General features: G+C 50.1%; 1 protein-coding gene across 6 annotated transcripts in view; it reads left to right on the top strand.

Moving 5' to 3' along the window:
• TNXB (tenascin XB) overlaps positions 1 to 14,855 on the top strand; it is a 125,521-nt gene that overhangs the window by 32,174 nt on the left and 78,492 nt on the right. For all 6 annotated transcript variants that reach the window (XM_053379059.1, XM_053379057.1, XM_053379058.1 and 3 more), the window contains exons 2-4: positions 11,077 to 11,527; positions 12,540 to 13,214; positions 14,137 to 14,249. In XM_053379059.1, coding sequence (XP_053235034.1) covers positions 11,086 to 11,527; positions 12,540 to 13,214; positions 14,137 to 14,249 — 1,230 coding nt within the window. In that variant the 5' untranslated portion in view covers positions 11,077 to 11,085. The remainder of the gene's footprint in view (positions 1 to 11,076; positions 11,528 to 12,539; positions 13,215 to 14,136; positions 14,250 to 14,855) is intronic.

Here is a 14,855-nt window from a genome sequence, read left to right as displayed (position 1 = left end):
ATATGCAAGGAATTTCCGGGGGTTTTCGATGGGAAATTGGGACAGTATACGGGCCCCCCCATTGCTCTACAGCTTGACCCCGCAGTACGACCGGTCAGGCTCAAGGCCCGCCGGGTCCCGTTCGCCCTGAAACCCCGTATAGACGAGGAATTGGACCGGCTCGTGGAGCAAGGAGTGCTGGAGCCGGTGCCTAATGCCCCCTGGGAAACCCCAATCGTCACGCCCGTCAAGCCTAATGGTTCAGTCCGCATCTGCGCAGACTACAAATGTACCATAAACAAGGCCCTCACGGCCCATGCATACCCAGTGCCAGTGGTCAGCCATGTTCTTGCCACCCTGGCTGGGTCGAAAATTTTTGGCAAGCTGGACTTGGCCCAAGCATATCAACAGCTGCCAGTAGATGAGGCCACAGCAGAGGCACAGACGATTGTGACGCACAGAGGAGCATTCAGGGTAAAGCGGCTGCAATTCGGTGTCAGCGTGGCACCAGGCATATTCCAGAATCTAATGGACTCTCTACTTAAAGGGATTCCTGGCGTCACCCCCTTCTTCGATGATGTGTTGATTGCCGGGCCCACACCAGAGGAGTTTGAGGACCGCCTCCGCACCGTTCTGCACCGTTTCCAGACGGCGGGTCTCAAGGTGAAGCGGGAAAAATGTCTACTAGGAGTGCCTCAGGTGGACTTTCTGGGATTTATGGTGGACGCAGAAGGGGTCCACCCGACTGGGGACAAGGTACGGGCCATTTGTGATGCCCCAGCGCCCAAGAACAAGACTGAACTTCAGGCCTTCTTGGGACTATTGAACTTTTACCATTCCTTCCTTCCCCACAAGGCGGCGGTAGCAGAGCCCCTACACAGACTCCTGGACAAGCGGGCCCCTTGGGTGTGGGGCCAGCGCCAGGAGGCCGCATTCCAGGCAGTCAAGGACTTGCTTGTCTCAAACTCGGTCTTGGCACACTTCGACGAGAGGCTGCCGGTGGTGCTAGCATGCGATGCCTCGCCCTATGGAATTGGCGCTGTCCTGGGACACCAACTCCCGGATGGAAGAGAGGTACCGGTGGCATACTTTTCCCAGACACTCAACGCAACCGAGCGGAACTACTCGCAAATCGACAAGGAGGGTCTGGCAATCGTGAAGGGAGTAAAAAAATTCCATGATTTCTTGTACGGGCGGCCCTTCACCGTGGTGACTGACCACAAGCCGTTGCTTGGCTTATTTGCCCCTGAAAAGCAGACCCCCCAAGTGCTGTCTCCTCGCGTCCTCAGGTGGTCAATTTTCCTTGCCAGCTACCAGTATGCACTGATTCACCGTCCGGGGAAGGCGATGGGCCATGCGGATGCCCTCAGCAGGCTACCACTACCGGAAACAGGCCCCGACCCAGCACCTGCACAAGAGGTTATGAGCCTGGAGCTGCTTCCCGACCGCCCCATTCAGGCACAAGAAGTTGCACACCATTCCAAGAAAGATAGGGTCATCTCCCGGGTCCTGGACTGGGTGTGGAGGGGATGGCCCAGCAGCAGCCCCGGGCCAGAATTCGCCAGCTACACAACCCGCAAACATGAACTGTCGGCCCACAAGGGGTGCCTGTTATGGGGAAGCAGGGTCGTTGTTCCCCAGCCCCTCCGCAAAAGGGTCCTCACAGCCCTACACGAGACACACCCAGGGGTAGTAAGAATGAAGGCCCTTGCCAGGAGTTATGTGTGGTGGCCGGGGATCGACGGAGAGATAGAGGCCTGGGTCAAACACTGCCAGGCCTGCCAAGAATCCCGCCCAGATCCCCCAAGGGCCCCAGTCCAGTCCTGGGAGTCCGCCCGAGCACCATGGTCACGCCTGCATGTGGACTTCGCTGGCCCCTTTCAGGGAAAAACATTCTTCATAGTGGTGGACTCCTACACCAAATGGCTGGAAGTCGCACTGGTACCGTCCACTTCTACGTCCGCAGCCATCCGGGTACTACGCAGGCTGTTTGCAACCCACGGGCTCCCTGACACTCTCGTCTCAGACAACGGGACTGCATTTACGTCAGGAGAATTCCAAACCTTCACAGCGCAAAACGCCATCCGCCACATCTGTTCGGCGCCATTCCATCCTGCCACCAATGGCCAAGCAGAACGCATGGTGCGGACCACCAAGGACACCCTTCGCCGCATGACGCAAGGGGATTGGGAGTACCGCCTTGCCACATTCCTTCTAGCACAGCACAGCACCCCCAGCTCAACAACTGGCCGGAGCCCCGCTGAACTACTAATGGGTCGGCGCCTTGCAATCAGATTGGACCGCCTTCACCCCGATAGAGCTCAGGATGAGGTAGTGGTGGGGGAAGGCAGGAACCCCCGGACCTTCGAGGCCCAGGACCCAGTGTACGCAAAGAATTTTGGGGCAGGCCCAGCATGGGTACCCGCCACAGTCACCAGGGTCACTGGCCCCGTGTCGTACGAGGTGCTAACAGATGGGGGGCAATGCTGGCGCCGCCACTGCGACCAGATACGGCGACGATTCCCGGGAGAAAACCAGGAGGAGGAAAGGTCAGAGGAGTCCCAAGGGAACAGAGGGGCAGTGAGGCCCATAGAGCACGAGGGGCCAGCAGGAGAGGCAGAATCAGTAAATACAGAGAGGACCTGCGAGGCCGAAAGGACACCGGAACCAGAACCACGACTGAGCGAGCCGGTTGCGCCAGACCAGACAGCCCCATCACAGCCAGCATCCTTGGAACACGAGCCAGAACCTGAACCCCGGACCAGGGAACACCCCAGGCCGCAACGCACACGTAGGCCGCCAGCGTACCTCGAGGACTATGAATGCGACCTCCCGGGCAGGACGGGAACTTAGAGGGGAGGGGTGTTATGTACTGAGTTGAATAGGCTCCAAACTGCAGCAGTCTGATTGGTCCTAGAACAATAGGATCCAAAAGGCAGCAGTCTGATTAGTCCTAGAACAATAGGATTCAGAATGCAGCAGTCTGATTGGTCCTAGAACAATGCAGCAGTATGATTGGTTGGAAGGAACCACCCAATCATGCTCCAGATTGAAGTGAATCCACAAGCTGATTGGCTTACAGTAGAATTCCGGAATTAGCCAATCATGTGCAGCCCATTGTGTAAATAATGTATATAAAGCAGATACTTTGAGGGGACATTCATTCATTCCTCCTCACCACTATGAGCTGAATAAAGAGCATGAAATCACTTTGCGACTCTGAGTATATTTCACCTAGGCTTTGTGGTTTAACCCACAGTGCCACCCACGTCCCATTTGGTTAGAGAGCGGCGGTGCAAAATAGCGAGAAGTGCTAGTTTCAAGGGATGCCTTCGCTTTGGTGCTCCTGTTCTTTCGGAAAGTGTGAAGTAGGCAGATTTGCAGATAGGTTGTGCACCAAATGGAAGTTTCTACCCCTTCCTTTCTCAGAGCATGCACAGAGTGCTTCCTCACCCCACCCCTGCTCACTTCTCTGCTTGAGGAACTGTATCCTGTAAAGAGGTCCCTTGGCGTCAAGGTCTGTTCTGTCCCAATTCAGAATACTACTTAATCCCCCTTCAGGCTGGACGTATGGTTAGGCGACAGAATTGGCTTGTGGCGGGAAATACCGGGCCGATGAATCAGCACCGACACTCCTGCCCGCACCCAGCACGTGGCGGTTATGTGCGGGGGGGAAATGTGTGGGCCTGATTTATCGGAAGCAGCATCAATACCAATCTTTTGAAACCTCTCTCAGTCAAAGAGGCGGCCTGGGGGCTGAGGGGAGAGGGGCAGGCCGGGCCTACTGAATCCTCTCAGATTTGGCGACGGTGGCGTTCTAGAGAGTTTGCAAATGGAGGGAAGGGAAATTTGGAAGGCGAGGCGGCTGGTGCTGCTCTCCTGCTGAGTCCTTCTGTAAGAGGCTATTCATATTGTAGCATGAGAGGAGAACAGGCGTTTTATTTACTCCCAATAAGTAACGGAGCAGCCCCTGGAGGGAACGAAGGGAAGTCCAGGAAAGTTTATTGGAAAATTGCAGCACTTCAGGCCAACAGCTGGAATAATAATAAAGCTGGTGCAGGAGCTCAGATGTTTGTTAACTCCCATGGATTCCAGCAGTGCGCTGACCCGAAGGGAGAGGGGAAATGTTAATTCCCCATTATAGAGTAAGGTTAATTCAGGATAGGGTCTCTCGCCACCATTCCCCCCTTCATTTCCTAGACCAGCTGCACGGCAGGCAGAAACTCTATTGGTTAAGCTTTCTTCATCTTCTTCTTCCCTGACAGGAAGCTTTAGCTGCTGGTTTTGTGTTTTGTTTTGTTTTGTTTTGTTTGCTGCCTTGTGGTTGTTAAAAGGCTACTTTTGAGGGGGGAAGCAGGTGGGTCCTAAGAATAGGTATCGCAGGTGTCAAAGGCCAGGCTAAGAAAGAGCTTCTTTGGCGTATTACTTCATTGCCCTTGGTGACTTCAAGATTGAGTGACGGTGTTGCACTCTATGTGGGGCTTCCCTTGAGCTCGATCTGGAAGCTGCAGCTACTGCAGCGTGATTGCTGACTGGAGCGAGACCCTGTCAGCATGTAGCACCTCTGCTTAGACATCTGCGCTGGCTGCCAACTTGATGCTGGGCCAGTGCAAGGTGTTACTATTAGTATGAAAATTCCTTAATAGCTTGGGACCAGTTTATCTGCGAGATGGTCTTACCCCTTATAAGCCCCCTTGACCACTTCAGTCTGTGGTGCCACATAACACTTGTTCCACGTTGGTAAGAAATCCATCTTTTGCTCTGTCACCTACACTTTGGAACTCCCTGCTTATTGACACCAGTCAGGTTCCTTTGCTGAACTCTTTTTAGTGCCTGGTTAAACATTTCTGTTCAGGCAAGCCTATCCAGACATGCAGAATGAGGCATGTAATCTCTTATAGCTTATTGTTGATCTTATTTATCTTTTGAGTCTTTTTGCATACCTGTTTTTAACTTTTATTGATATTTTTCTGGTAAGCCACTAAAAGGCTTTACAGTGGTACCTCTGGTTACGAACTTAATTTGTTCTGGAGGTCTGTTCTTAACCTGAAACCATTCTTAACCTGAGGTACCACTTTAGCTAATGGGGCCTCCTGCTGCCGTCACACGATTTCTGTTCTCATCCTGAGGTAAAGTTCTTAACCCGAGGTACTGTTTCTGGGTTAGCGGAGTCTGTAACCTGAAGTGTTTGTAACCTGAGGTGTTTGTTACCTGAGGTACCACTGTATTACAGTCAAGCGCTTATATGAGTTGTATTCGACTAACTGTTACTCACAGTAGATACATTGAAATTAATGGCCCTAAATTCCTGTTTTTTAATCTTGATGGGTTTACTCTGAGTAGCATTTCTGCTGAATGCAATCCTATACATTTTGTTAAATAGATGAAAAATGCTGAAAGCTATGCAATGAAGACCGGGGCAGATTTAGGGCTATGTGAGTGGTGCACATGCACTGAGCACTGAGCCCAGGGGGACACCATCTCACAAGGTACTGGGTCCTAGAGTCCTCCTGCCGCCTTCCCAAAGCTAAGCTAGCTCTTTCCCAGCTTTGGGAAGGAGGTAGGATTGCTCTGGAAAATTGCCAGAGCCTTGTGCCTCTTTCCCAAAGCCAGACACTTCCTTACCTGCTTTTGGGAAGGCAGCACGAAGGCTGGGAGTGTTGGCCTAGTACCCAAGTCCGCCGCTAATGTAGGTGCCAGGCACACATCTGTGGGGAGGGAACTTAGGGGCTGCCACAGAGAATTCCCTCTCCTGGGCCACCACCCCCTGAGATTTTGAGGGACACTTCTTCTGCCAACGTTAATGTTAAGTTGTGGGTGAACATATCAGACGACACAGCGATTCTTCAAACAGCTGTTGTTTATTCACAGGCCAGAACAGAACTGAACTGAAGGGTTCAGTCAGCCTGCTTATATAGAGCTCCAGTACAACGTAACTGTAACAATTTTCTAAAACTATCCAATCCCTGAACGTCACTTTCAATCCCTTATTTGCATAACTATCTACAGTATCCCCCTGCTGGCCCAGGGTGAGAACTTCAGTACATAACAGTTAACACCTGAGAGGGTCTGCAGGGAAGAAGGTGGTCTTTCAGGAATTGAGGGCCTAAGTCAGGCATCCCCAAACTTGGCCCTCCAGATGTTTTGGGACTACAATTCCCATCATCTCTGACCACTGGTCCTGTTAGCTAGGGATGATGGGAGTTGTAGTCCCAAAACATCTGGAGGGCTGAGTTTAAGGATGCCTGGCCTAAATCATTTAGGGCTTTAAACATTAATGTAAGCACCTTGAACTGGGCCTGGGGGGAAACGGGCAACCATTAAATCAGCAAATTCTAAATGGAACCCCACCCAGTAATCTGGCTGCTAGATTTTGGACCCACATAGAGCGCATTGCACTAATCCAATTTGGTAGCTACCCAGAACCTGGAGTACAGGGGCCAATTCATTTCTGTGCAATATGGGACGTCGGTGGTGAGACAGTCATAGCTGGAAATAGGCAGTCCTAGCCACCAAGGCCATTGACAGTGTTGAAGTAAATTTAATGAAAATGATGTACTGTTGGTATATCACCCTGGTTAAACTAGCAAAAATGTATAGAGTAGTTAATAAAATGTGATGGAAATGTAAAACAAAAGATGGTGAATTTTTCCACATGTGGTGGACGTGTGAAAAAATGAAAAAATATTGGGACATGATATATAACGAAATGAAAAAAATATTTAAATACACGTTCCCAAAGAAACCAGAAGCATTTTTGCTAAGGATAACGGGATAAAAGGAAGATTACAAACTATTCATGTACGCAACGACCGCCGCTAGAATCTTAGTGGCTCAGAAATGGAAATCCCAAGAAATCCCAACTTTAATGGAGTGGCAGACAAAAATGTTTGAATACATAGAATTGGCAAAATTCACTTATAAGATCCGGAACCAAAAAGAAGCAAAGTTCGAAAAGGATTGGAGTAAATTTGTTGAATATATACGGAGTAATTGTAAGAATTTAAAAACTGTAGCAGGATTAATGTAAATCTTGTGATATGGATGGAGTGTAAATAAGAAACTGTAAGAAAAGATGAAAACCATTGAAGGGATGGAAGGAAGTCCGGGCGCAATAAGGAGCAGGGTAAATAAGAAGACATACAAATTTTTGAATGTAAAAGTATTTGTTTTATTTGTTGTTGCTATGAAAAAGCAATAAAAAGTATTTGGGGGGGGGGGACAGTGTTGGATCCAGGAGTTTGAGGCCCAGGCGGCTAGAAGTAAGGAAATCCCACAACCTCTGGAGGCAGGTCAATCCACGGCTGTGCTGCAGACTGTTGTCACAAGGAAGCTTTAAGGATAAGATTGAGCTCCCTCTGTCTGTCCTGGCCCACTCTTATCTAATCCGTTTCTCCCCGTCTACCCTGCCAGCTTCCTCCACCATATCTGACTCCTGGCCACGTCTCTGCTTGCATTTCACAGCACTCCGTGGCTTGTCCTTCCGTCCCCCCCCTCCCCCTGCCGTGCACTGCTGTTCCTGCTTCCCAACTCCCTGGCTTTGGCGAGCGCTATGGGTTCCCTGTCATGCCTCTGTTTTGCATTCCTGCTGTCCACATCAATGCGATTGGAGATATCCGCATTGTGCCACAATTCCCTAGTTGTTGTTTTTTAAAAAAATCCAGTGGTTGTGCTGCTGCAGGAGCAGGCGAGAAAAACACCCCTTTTGGGGGGTTTCTCCAACCGAGGTTGCATCAAGGAACAGCCTGTGTGTGTGTGTGTGTGTGTAAGAGAGAAAGAGGTTTTAACACGTGTCAACAGACAAGAATTTTCCTGAACTTCACAGTTGTTTTTATTTACTGAGAACAGCTACTGTTGGCTGGCTGGTTGTTCCTGGTTAATCACTTTCCCTTAAAAACAAAAAACCTTTAATTTTGTCTTCTGGGTATCCTCCCCCCTTTTAATTAAATGGGGTTATATTTGTTGTTGTTGTTTAGTCGTTTAGTCGTGTCCGACTCTTCGTGACCCCATGGACCAGAGCACACCAGGCACTCCTGTCTTCCACTGCCTCCCGCAGTTTGGTCAGCTTCGAGAACACTGTCCAACCGTCTCGTCCTCTGTCGTCCCCTTCTCCTTGTGCCCTCCATCTTTCCCAACATCAGGGTATTTTGCAGGGAGTCTTCTCTTCTCATGAGGTGGCCAAAGTATTGGAGTCTCAGCTTCAGGATCTGTCCTTCCAGTGAGCACTCAGGGCTGATTTCCTTAAGAATGGATAGGTTTGATCTTCTTGCAGTCCATGGGACTCTCAAGAGTCTCCTCCAGCACCATAATTCAAAAGCATCAATTCTTCGGCGATCAGTCTTCTTTATGGTCCAGCTCTCACTTCCATACATCACTACTGGGGAAACCATAGCTTTAACTTAGGGGTGGATAAATCAGTCAAAAGCCATTTCCCCCAATCCCTCATTTTTTCCACATTTCCCCAGCAATTCATCCATGAAAATTCATCAAACTCACAACTCCAGTTCTGCCCAAGGCTTTGATGTATAAATCAGATTGGCACATAAGGCGAGCGACAGGTTACAAGAAACAGCAGGTGCATGAGAGCTTAAATACATGGTGCGTTCAACGCTCTGTGGGTTCGAACCTGGCTTGGATGTAGCTGCCCTGTGATTGAAATTGAGGGTTTGTCCTCACATCCGCTTGTTCCTGTGCCTTTAGAAAGCATGGGAGGTTTTCGCACTTACTAGACTTGGATCCCAGCAGCTTTCCCCTTTCCCCTCTCCCTTCCCAGGGAAAACCTGCTCTTTAGTGCTAAACTGGAGCAAATGCCTCTACGGAGAAAATCTGCATCACCATTTACTCCGACGGAGCACTAAAGAGTGGTTTTCCCCTGTGGAAAGCAGTGTGATAAGCGGAAGTCTGAATAAGTGCTCAGAGAGGGAGAGTTATGGCACAGGAACACAAGAAACTCCCTTATACTGAGTCAGAGCCACTGGTCCATCTAGCTCAGAATTGTCCACACTGACTGGCAGTGATTCTCCAGGGTTTCAGGCAGAAACCCAGCCGTGCCTAGAGATGGGACCTTCTGCATGCAGATTGGATGCCCTACCCCTGAGCTCCATCCTTTCCCCTACTAAGCAGTCATGCGTCATTCATTGCGCACCCATTTCCCTTTCACACACTGTGGCTACCAAGGAACATTTTATGCCGAATGTTTCAAGGTTGGAGCTTCTATCAGCTCTGCTGTTTGCTGACTTAATTTTGTTTTTAATCTTCCTGAGCCACCCTGAGAGCTTTGGCTGAAGACTAGCCAATAAAGAACGAACCTTAAACAAACACATATTTTGAACTGTGGGTAACCCATTGTCGGACAATTATGTTTTCCTAATGTAGCTTTGGCCAAAAGCACCATCCCCCCTCTTGGCTATTACATGAAAGCTGATGCGGTGTAGCGGGCAGCCAAGAAGTTGAGCAGTGAATGAGGAGGTCCATGGTTCAAATTTCGCCTCAATTATAAAAAGTGGTCTGAAGCAAGCCACTCTCTCTCAGCCAACTTCTAGGGGCTTCAATAAAATTAGGGGCCCCCCAATGTTGATGGGCGCTGTAGGTTAAACCACAGAGCCTAGGACTTGGCAATCAGAAGGTTGGCGGTTCGAATCCCTGCGATGGGGTGAGCTCCCGTTGCTTGGTCCCTGCTCCTGCCCACCTAGCAGTTCAAAAGCACATCAAAGTGCAAGTAGATAAATAGGTACCGCTCTGGCGGGAAGATAAACGGTGTTTCCGTGCACTGCTCTGGTTCACCAGAAGCGGCTTAGTCATGCTGGCCACATGACCCGGAAGCTGTACGCCAGCTCCCTCGGCCAATAAAGCGAGATGAGCGCCACAATCCCAGAGTCGGTCATGACTGGACCTAATGGTCAGGGGTCCCTTTACCTTAATGTTGATGGGCATTGCCATTCAAATGGTATGGGTGTGCCCATGAGGGGGGAGGCCTTACCTGGGCCCACAAATATTTTATTAAAGTTGGCAACCCCTAAATCTATTACAGCATCCTGTTCTCACCATAGCCAACCAGACACAAGATGGACATGATCCAACAGCTCTCTGCCTGCCTGCTATTCCCAGAAACAGTGGAGGCAGAAAAAAATTATGGCATCAACCTTTGTAGGGAGCAGTTGACCTTATCAGACGCCTCTCGCCAGAGTAGACAAGGGAGTGGCCATTGCATGCAGCTAAATGCAGAACTGTCCAAATCATGCAGAACAGGGACTGAGAATACCTTCGGTCCTTCGGAAAGGTATGCTGGTCTAAAATTCTCACCAGCTCTAAGCCAGTGGCCATGACAGTGACAGAATGAGAGACTTTGGAGTGGCATACGGTTCTTTATAATAAAAATAATTATTATTTATACCCCACCCCTCTGGGCAGCTCCCAATAGAATATTAAAAACACAATAAAACATCAAATATTAAAAACTTCCCTATACAGGGTTGCCTTCAGATGTCTTCTAAAAGTCAGATAGTTGTTTATTTCCTTGACATCTGATGGGAGGGCATTCCACAGGGCAGGCGCCACTACCGAGAAAGCCCTCTGCCTGCTTCCCTGTAACCTCACTTCTTGCAGTGAGGGAACCGCCAGAAGGCCCTCGGAGCTGGCCCTCAGAGTCCAGACTGAACAATGGGGGTGGAGACACTACTTCAGGTATATTGGGCCGAGGCCGTTTAGGAGCAGAGACAGGTGTGCTGGCATAGTCTCAGATTGCTTGGTATAGACCTGGGAGGAACAGACTTATGGAACTGTGGGAAGGAGGAGATCTTCAGCCTCCACAACTGCCTCATAAGGACAAAAACTACTGAGAAGAATTGCTGTGCTCATTAGGCCAGGCAACCGTGAGCAGGCCTTGTTTCTCTTAACAAAGAGTTAGCATCACATAATCTCTGTGATTTATTGCTAGCTCTCTGGCAGAGTGTGAAAGGAATATTAGAAAATAGGACAGAAGTACTTCCATTGTAATCAGGAAAACAGATGCAATATTCCACACAACCGAATGCACCTTCAGATCCATTTTGTCGGCCCTCATCCATCCATCTTTTTTTGTTGCCATTTCCCTCACAGGTCCAGAGCATGGGGAGACAACCAAGACCCATGCCCTTCCTTCTGTTCCTCTTCTGGCTGGGGACCTCTTGGGAGGCGCATGTGCCCCACCGGGTCATCCCCTCCAACGCTACCGTTTTCTCTCATATCTACACGATAAAGCTGAAAGGAGATGGCACCGAGGATGAGGGATCCTCCTCTGCACCCCAAGAGGCGCTGGGCCCTCCTGGCTCCTCCAGAGGAGGGGGTCTGTACGAGCACACGCTGGAAGGGCCAGACCAGGAGCATGTGGTCTTCACTCACCGCATCAACCTGCCCCAGCAGTCCTGTGGGTGCCCACCTGGAACTGAGGACACCCAGGACCTCTTGAGACGGCTGCAGGCACTAGAGAATGAAGTGCGGTCACTGCGAGACACCTGCCAGGCTGGGGGAGGCTGCTGCCCTGCGACCAGCAGTTCCCAGGCTAGTACAGGTAAGGCCTTGGAGAGGGTATGCAGCACCGAAGTGACCTCCCTGGGGCACAAGGAAACCTACCTCGCAGGGTTCTTGTGGGGATGAAATTTGGGTGGGAGAGAACCCTGTAAGCCACTACAGTTTCTTCCAAGGGAAGAAGACTCAGAGCCTGGGGAGTGGTGTGGGACACTGATGAGTGGTCAGAGGGAGAAGACTGGGAGGAGGAGGTGTCAGAAGATGAAGATGTAGCAGATGTTTGGTGAGCTGGGAGACTCTGTGGCAATGTCCAGAATGAGAGGCAGAAGTTGAAGCAGGAGGGAGGTCATAGATGAGTCAGGCTGGTAAAGAGTCACAGGTGTCTCCCACTCCTGCTGCAACAAGCTCTCCTCCCCTCTGGTCTTCCAGAACCAGAAGAGGCATGAAAAGGGCAGAGGAGAGGTTGGCTTCACACAAGCGCAGTCTCTGATTGCTTGGACAAAAACCCTGGAGAGGATGGGACTTGGGCAGCTGTGAGGAGGCAGGAACTTTCAGTCTTAGCAACTGCTTCATGGGGCAAGGCCTACTGGAGATGAGCTGCTGTGCTCATTAGGACTGACCCTCCTGTTTCTATTGTGTTTTTGCTAATAAAGAGTTAACTCCAACTTGCACAGTTACTGGTGGCTCACTCCTGGCAGGCGTGATATATAGGCAATACAGTCGTACCTTGGTTCTCGAACGCTTTGTGACTCAAACATTTTGGCTCCCGAACGCCACAAACCCGGAAGTGTTCCGGTTTGTGACTGTTCTTTTGAACCCGAACATCCAACGCGACTTCTGATTGAGTGCAGCAAGCTCCTGCAACCAATCGGAAGCCACACCTTGGTTTCGAACATTTTCAGAAGTCAAACAGACTTCTGAAACGGATTCCATTCACGAACCAAGGCATGACTGTACGTGCAAATAAAGAAACCCACAAGATGGTTAGGTGTGGCCTGGCTTTCAATCCCTGACCCCCTTCTTCCCTTTCCTACTTTCTCTCGCCCCTCACCCAGGCCAGACGGACACCCGAACCTTATGCTCGAACCATGGTTCCTTCGACCTCTCCCGCTGCCTGTGCGAATGCGAGGCAGGCTGGAGTGGCCCCACCTGTGCCGAGCCAACCTGCCCAGGTGGCTGTGGCGGCCCCCAGCGTGGCAAGTGCGCGAACGGGCGCTGCCAGTGCCGCCCCGGCTACTCCGGTGCCCGCTGCGAGGAGCCGCCTTCCTGCCCAGACGACTGCAACGACCAAGGGCGCTGCGTGGACGGGCGCTGTGCCTGCTTCCCTGGCTACTCTGGACCTTCCTGTGCCGACCCGGCCTGTCCACAGGACTGCCAAGGTCGTGGCCGATGTGTGGATGGGCAGTGCGTGTGCGACCCTGGTTACTCCGGGCCCGACTGCGGGAGCCGAGCCTGCCCCAGCAACTGCAACCGGCGGGGAGAGTGCCACAACGGGCGGTGCGTCTGTGAGCCTGGCTTCACGGGCCCAGCCTGTGGAACCAAGGCCTGCCCCAACGACTGCAACCAGAGAGGCCGCTGCCTGAAAGGAGCCGTGTGCGCCTGCCACAAGGGGTATACCGGGCCGGACTGCGGGCAACTGGCATGTCCGGAGGACTGCAGTGGCCGCGGGGAGTGCCAGAACGGAGTGTGCATCTGTCATGACGGTTATTCGGGAGAAGACTGTTCCATAGGTAGGTAGGAAACACCTCAAGACGAAATCACTGTGGCCCAGTGGCTCAGGGTGTTGGGTTAGCTTCTCTTGCCCTCAGGCTATTTTGCAAGTTCCTCAGGCACTTCAGGTCAAACCCTGATGCTTGCCAACCATGTAAGGGAGAGGAAGCCTTTGTTTTTCATAAGGGAATAGTTATCTTGTACATCAATGGTAGGCAGCATACCAAACAAGCTTTTACATCCAGTATGAAAAGGTCTCTGATTTAGTGCTCATTTTTATTTCGTTTAGGTGTTCATCCACACTATTTTTTGTGATTGTAATTTTTTAATAATTATACATTTTTTTAAAAAAATCATTACATTTACATTCATTTAAAAAAATGTCTGCTTTTAATGTTTCATTTTAAATTGTTGTGACCCGCCCTGGGATATTGGGGTGAAGCGCAAGCAATTATTATTATTATTATTATTATTATTATTATTATTATTATTATCATTATTATTATTATTATATTGGTTTTTAAATCTGTATTGAGGTTTTTGTTGTTTTGTTTTTTAAACAATGCTTTTTAATGGTGTGTACATAAATCACCTTGAGGTGAACGTAATTCGTGAATAAAATCATCTTAATTATCATAGTCAGGCACTCTGGTCACCCGATCACAGTCTTTCCTGCTGTGGTGTGATATATTATTTTTCCTTTTTATTATTCCCCTCCCCTAAATTTGCATCTATACACATGCTGTATAATTGCATATGCAAATGGCATGCAAGTTCTAGCCACCCTAGGCATCAGAGCTTTTATCTTGCTGGGGTTCAGATCAATGCGCTTTTGGGGGACACGCTGGGGAGGGTGAGTGTTAAAAGAAGGATGGAGATAAATTTGGTTTTCGACTCTTTTCTGCCTCCCCACCACTCTTCTCTTGCTCTTGACCTGAACAGAGATTCCATCCATTGGCATCCATGTGAAAAATCGAGATGAGACGTCCTTCCGCTTGGAGTGGAACCGCCCGGAAGTATCTGTGGATGCGTATGAAATTCACGTGAAACCCACAGTAAGCAACCACTCTTTGGGACAATGTGCTTCCACGGAAAGCGGGGAAGGGTGGAGATTGTAAGGGTGGGTCTTCGAGCAGGGGGCTTCATTCATTTGGCTAGAAAAATTGTGAATGGTGTATGGAAGGAGGGGGAATAGAGGTATATCAGGGCCGGCCCTAACATTAGCTAGAGTGAGGCAGCCACTTCATGAGGCAGACGATGAGGTGAGATGTTGGAGGAAAGAGCTGGATGCGCTATGCAGCTCGCACTGTGACAACTAAGCTAGCTTGCTGCCCTCAGTTGTGGTGGAGGGTACTGCCCTATGATTCGTGCTGAAGTAAGATCCAGTTGCCCCTCCGGCTGGTTTCTGTAAGTGGGCTAGGGGCGCACCATTTTGTCTCAAGCAGCATAATATCTTGGGCTGGTGTTGAGGTCTCTCTTAACACTAGAGTGCCATCCAGTGAACCCAGGTTGTGAGAGATTCAGGAGTGACAGAAAGGACTTCTTCACGCTGTGCGTGGTTGAAATATGACATTCGCTACCGCTAGATGTGGCGGTGGCAGCTGACTCAGAAAGCTTTAATCTGCGTGTGTGTATAAACACAACCGGGCACTGCCGGACGT

This window comes from Podarcis raffonei, chromosome 2, assembly GCF_027172205.1.
Source record: "Podarcis raffonei isolate rPodRaf1 chromosome 2, rPodRaf1.pri, whole genome shotgun sequence".
Lineage (NCBI taxonomy): Eukaryota > Metazoa > Chordata > Lepidosauria > Squamata > Lacertidae > Podarcis > Podarcis raffonei.
The sequence above is the reverse complement of the archived record's forward strand: the minus strand, read 5'-3'. Positions and strand labels throughout refer to the sequence as shown.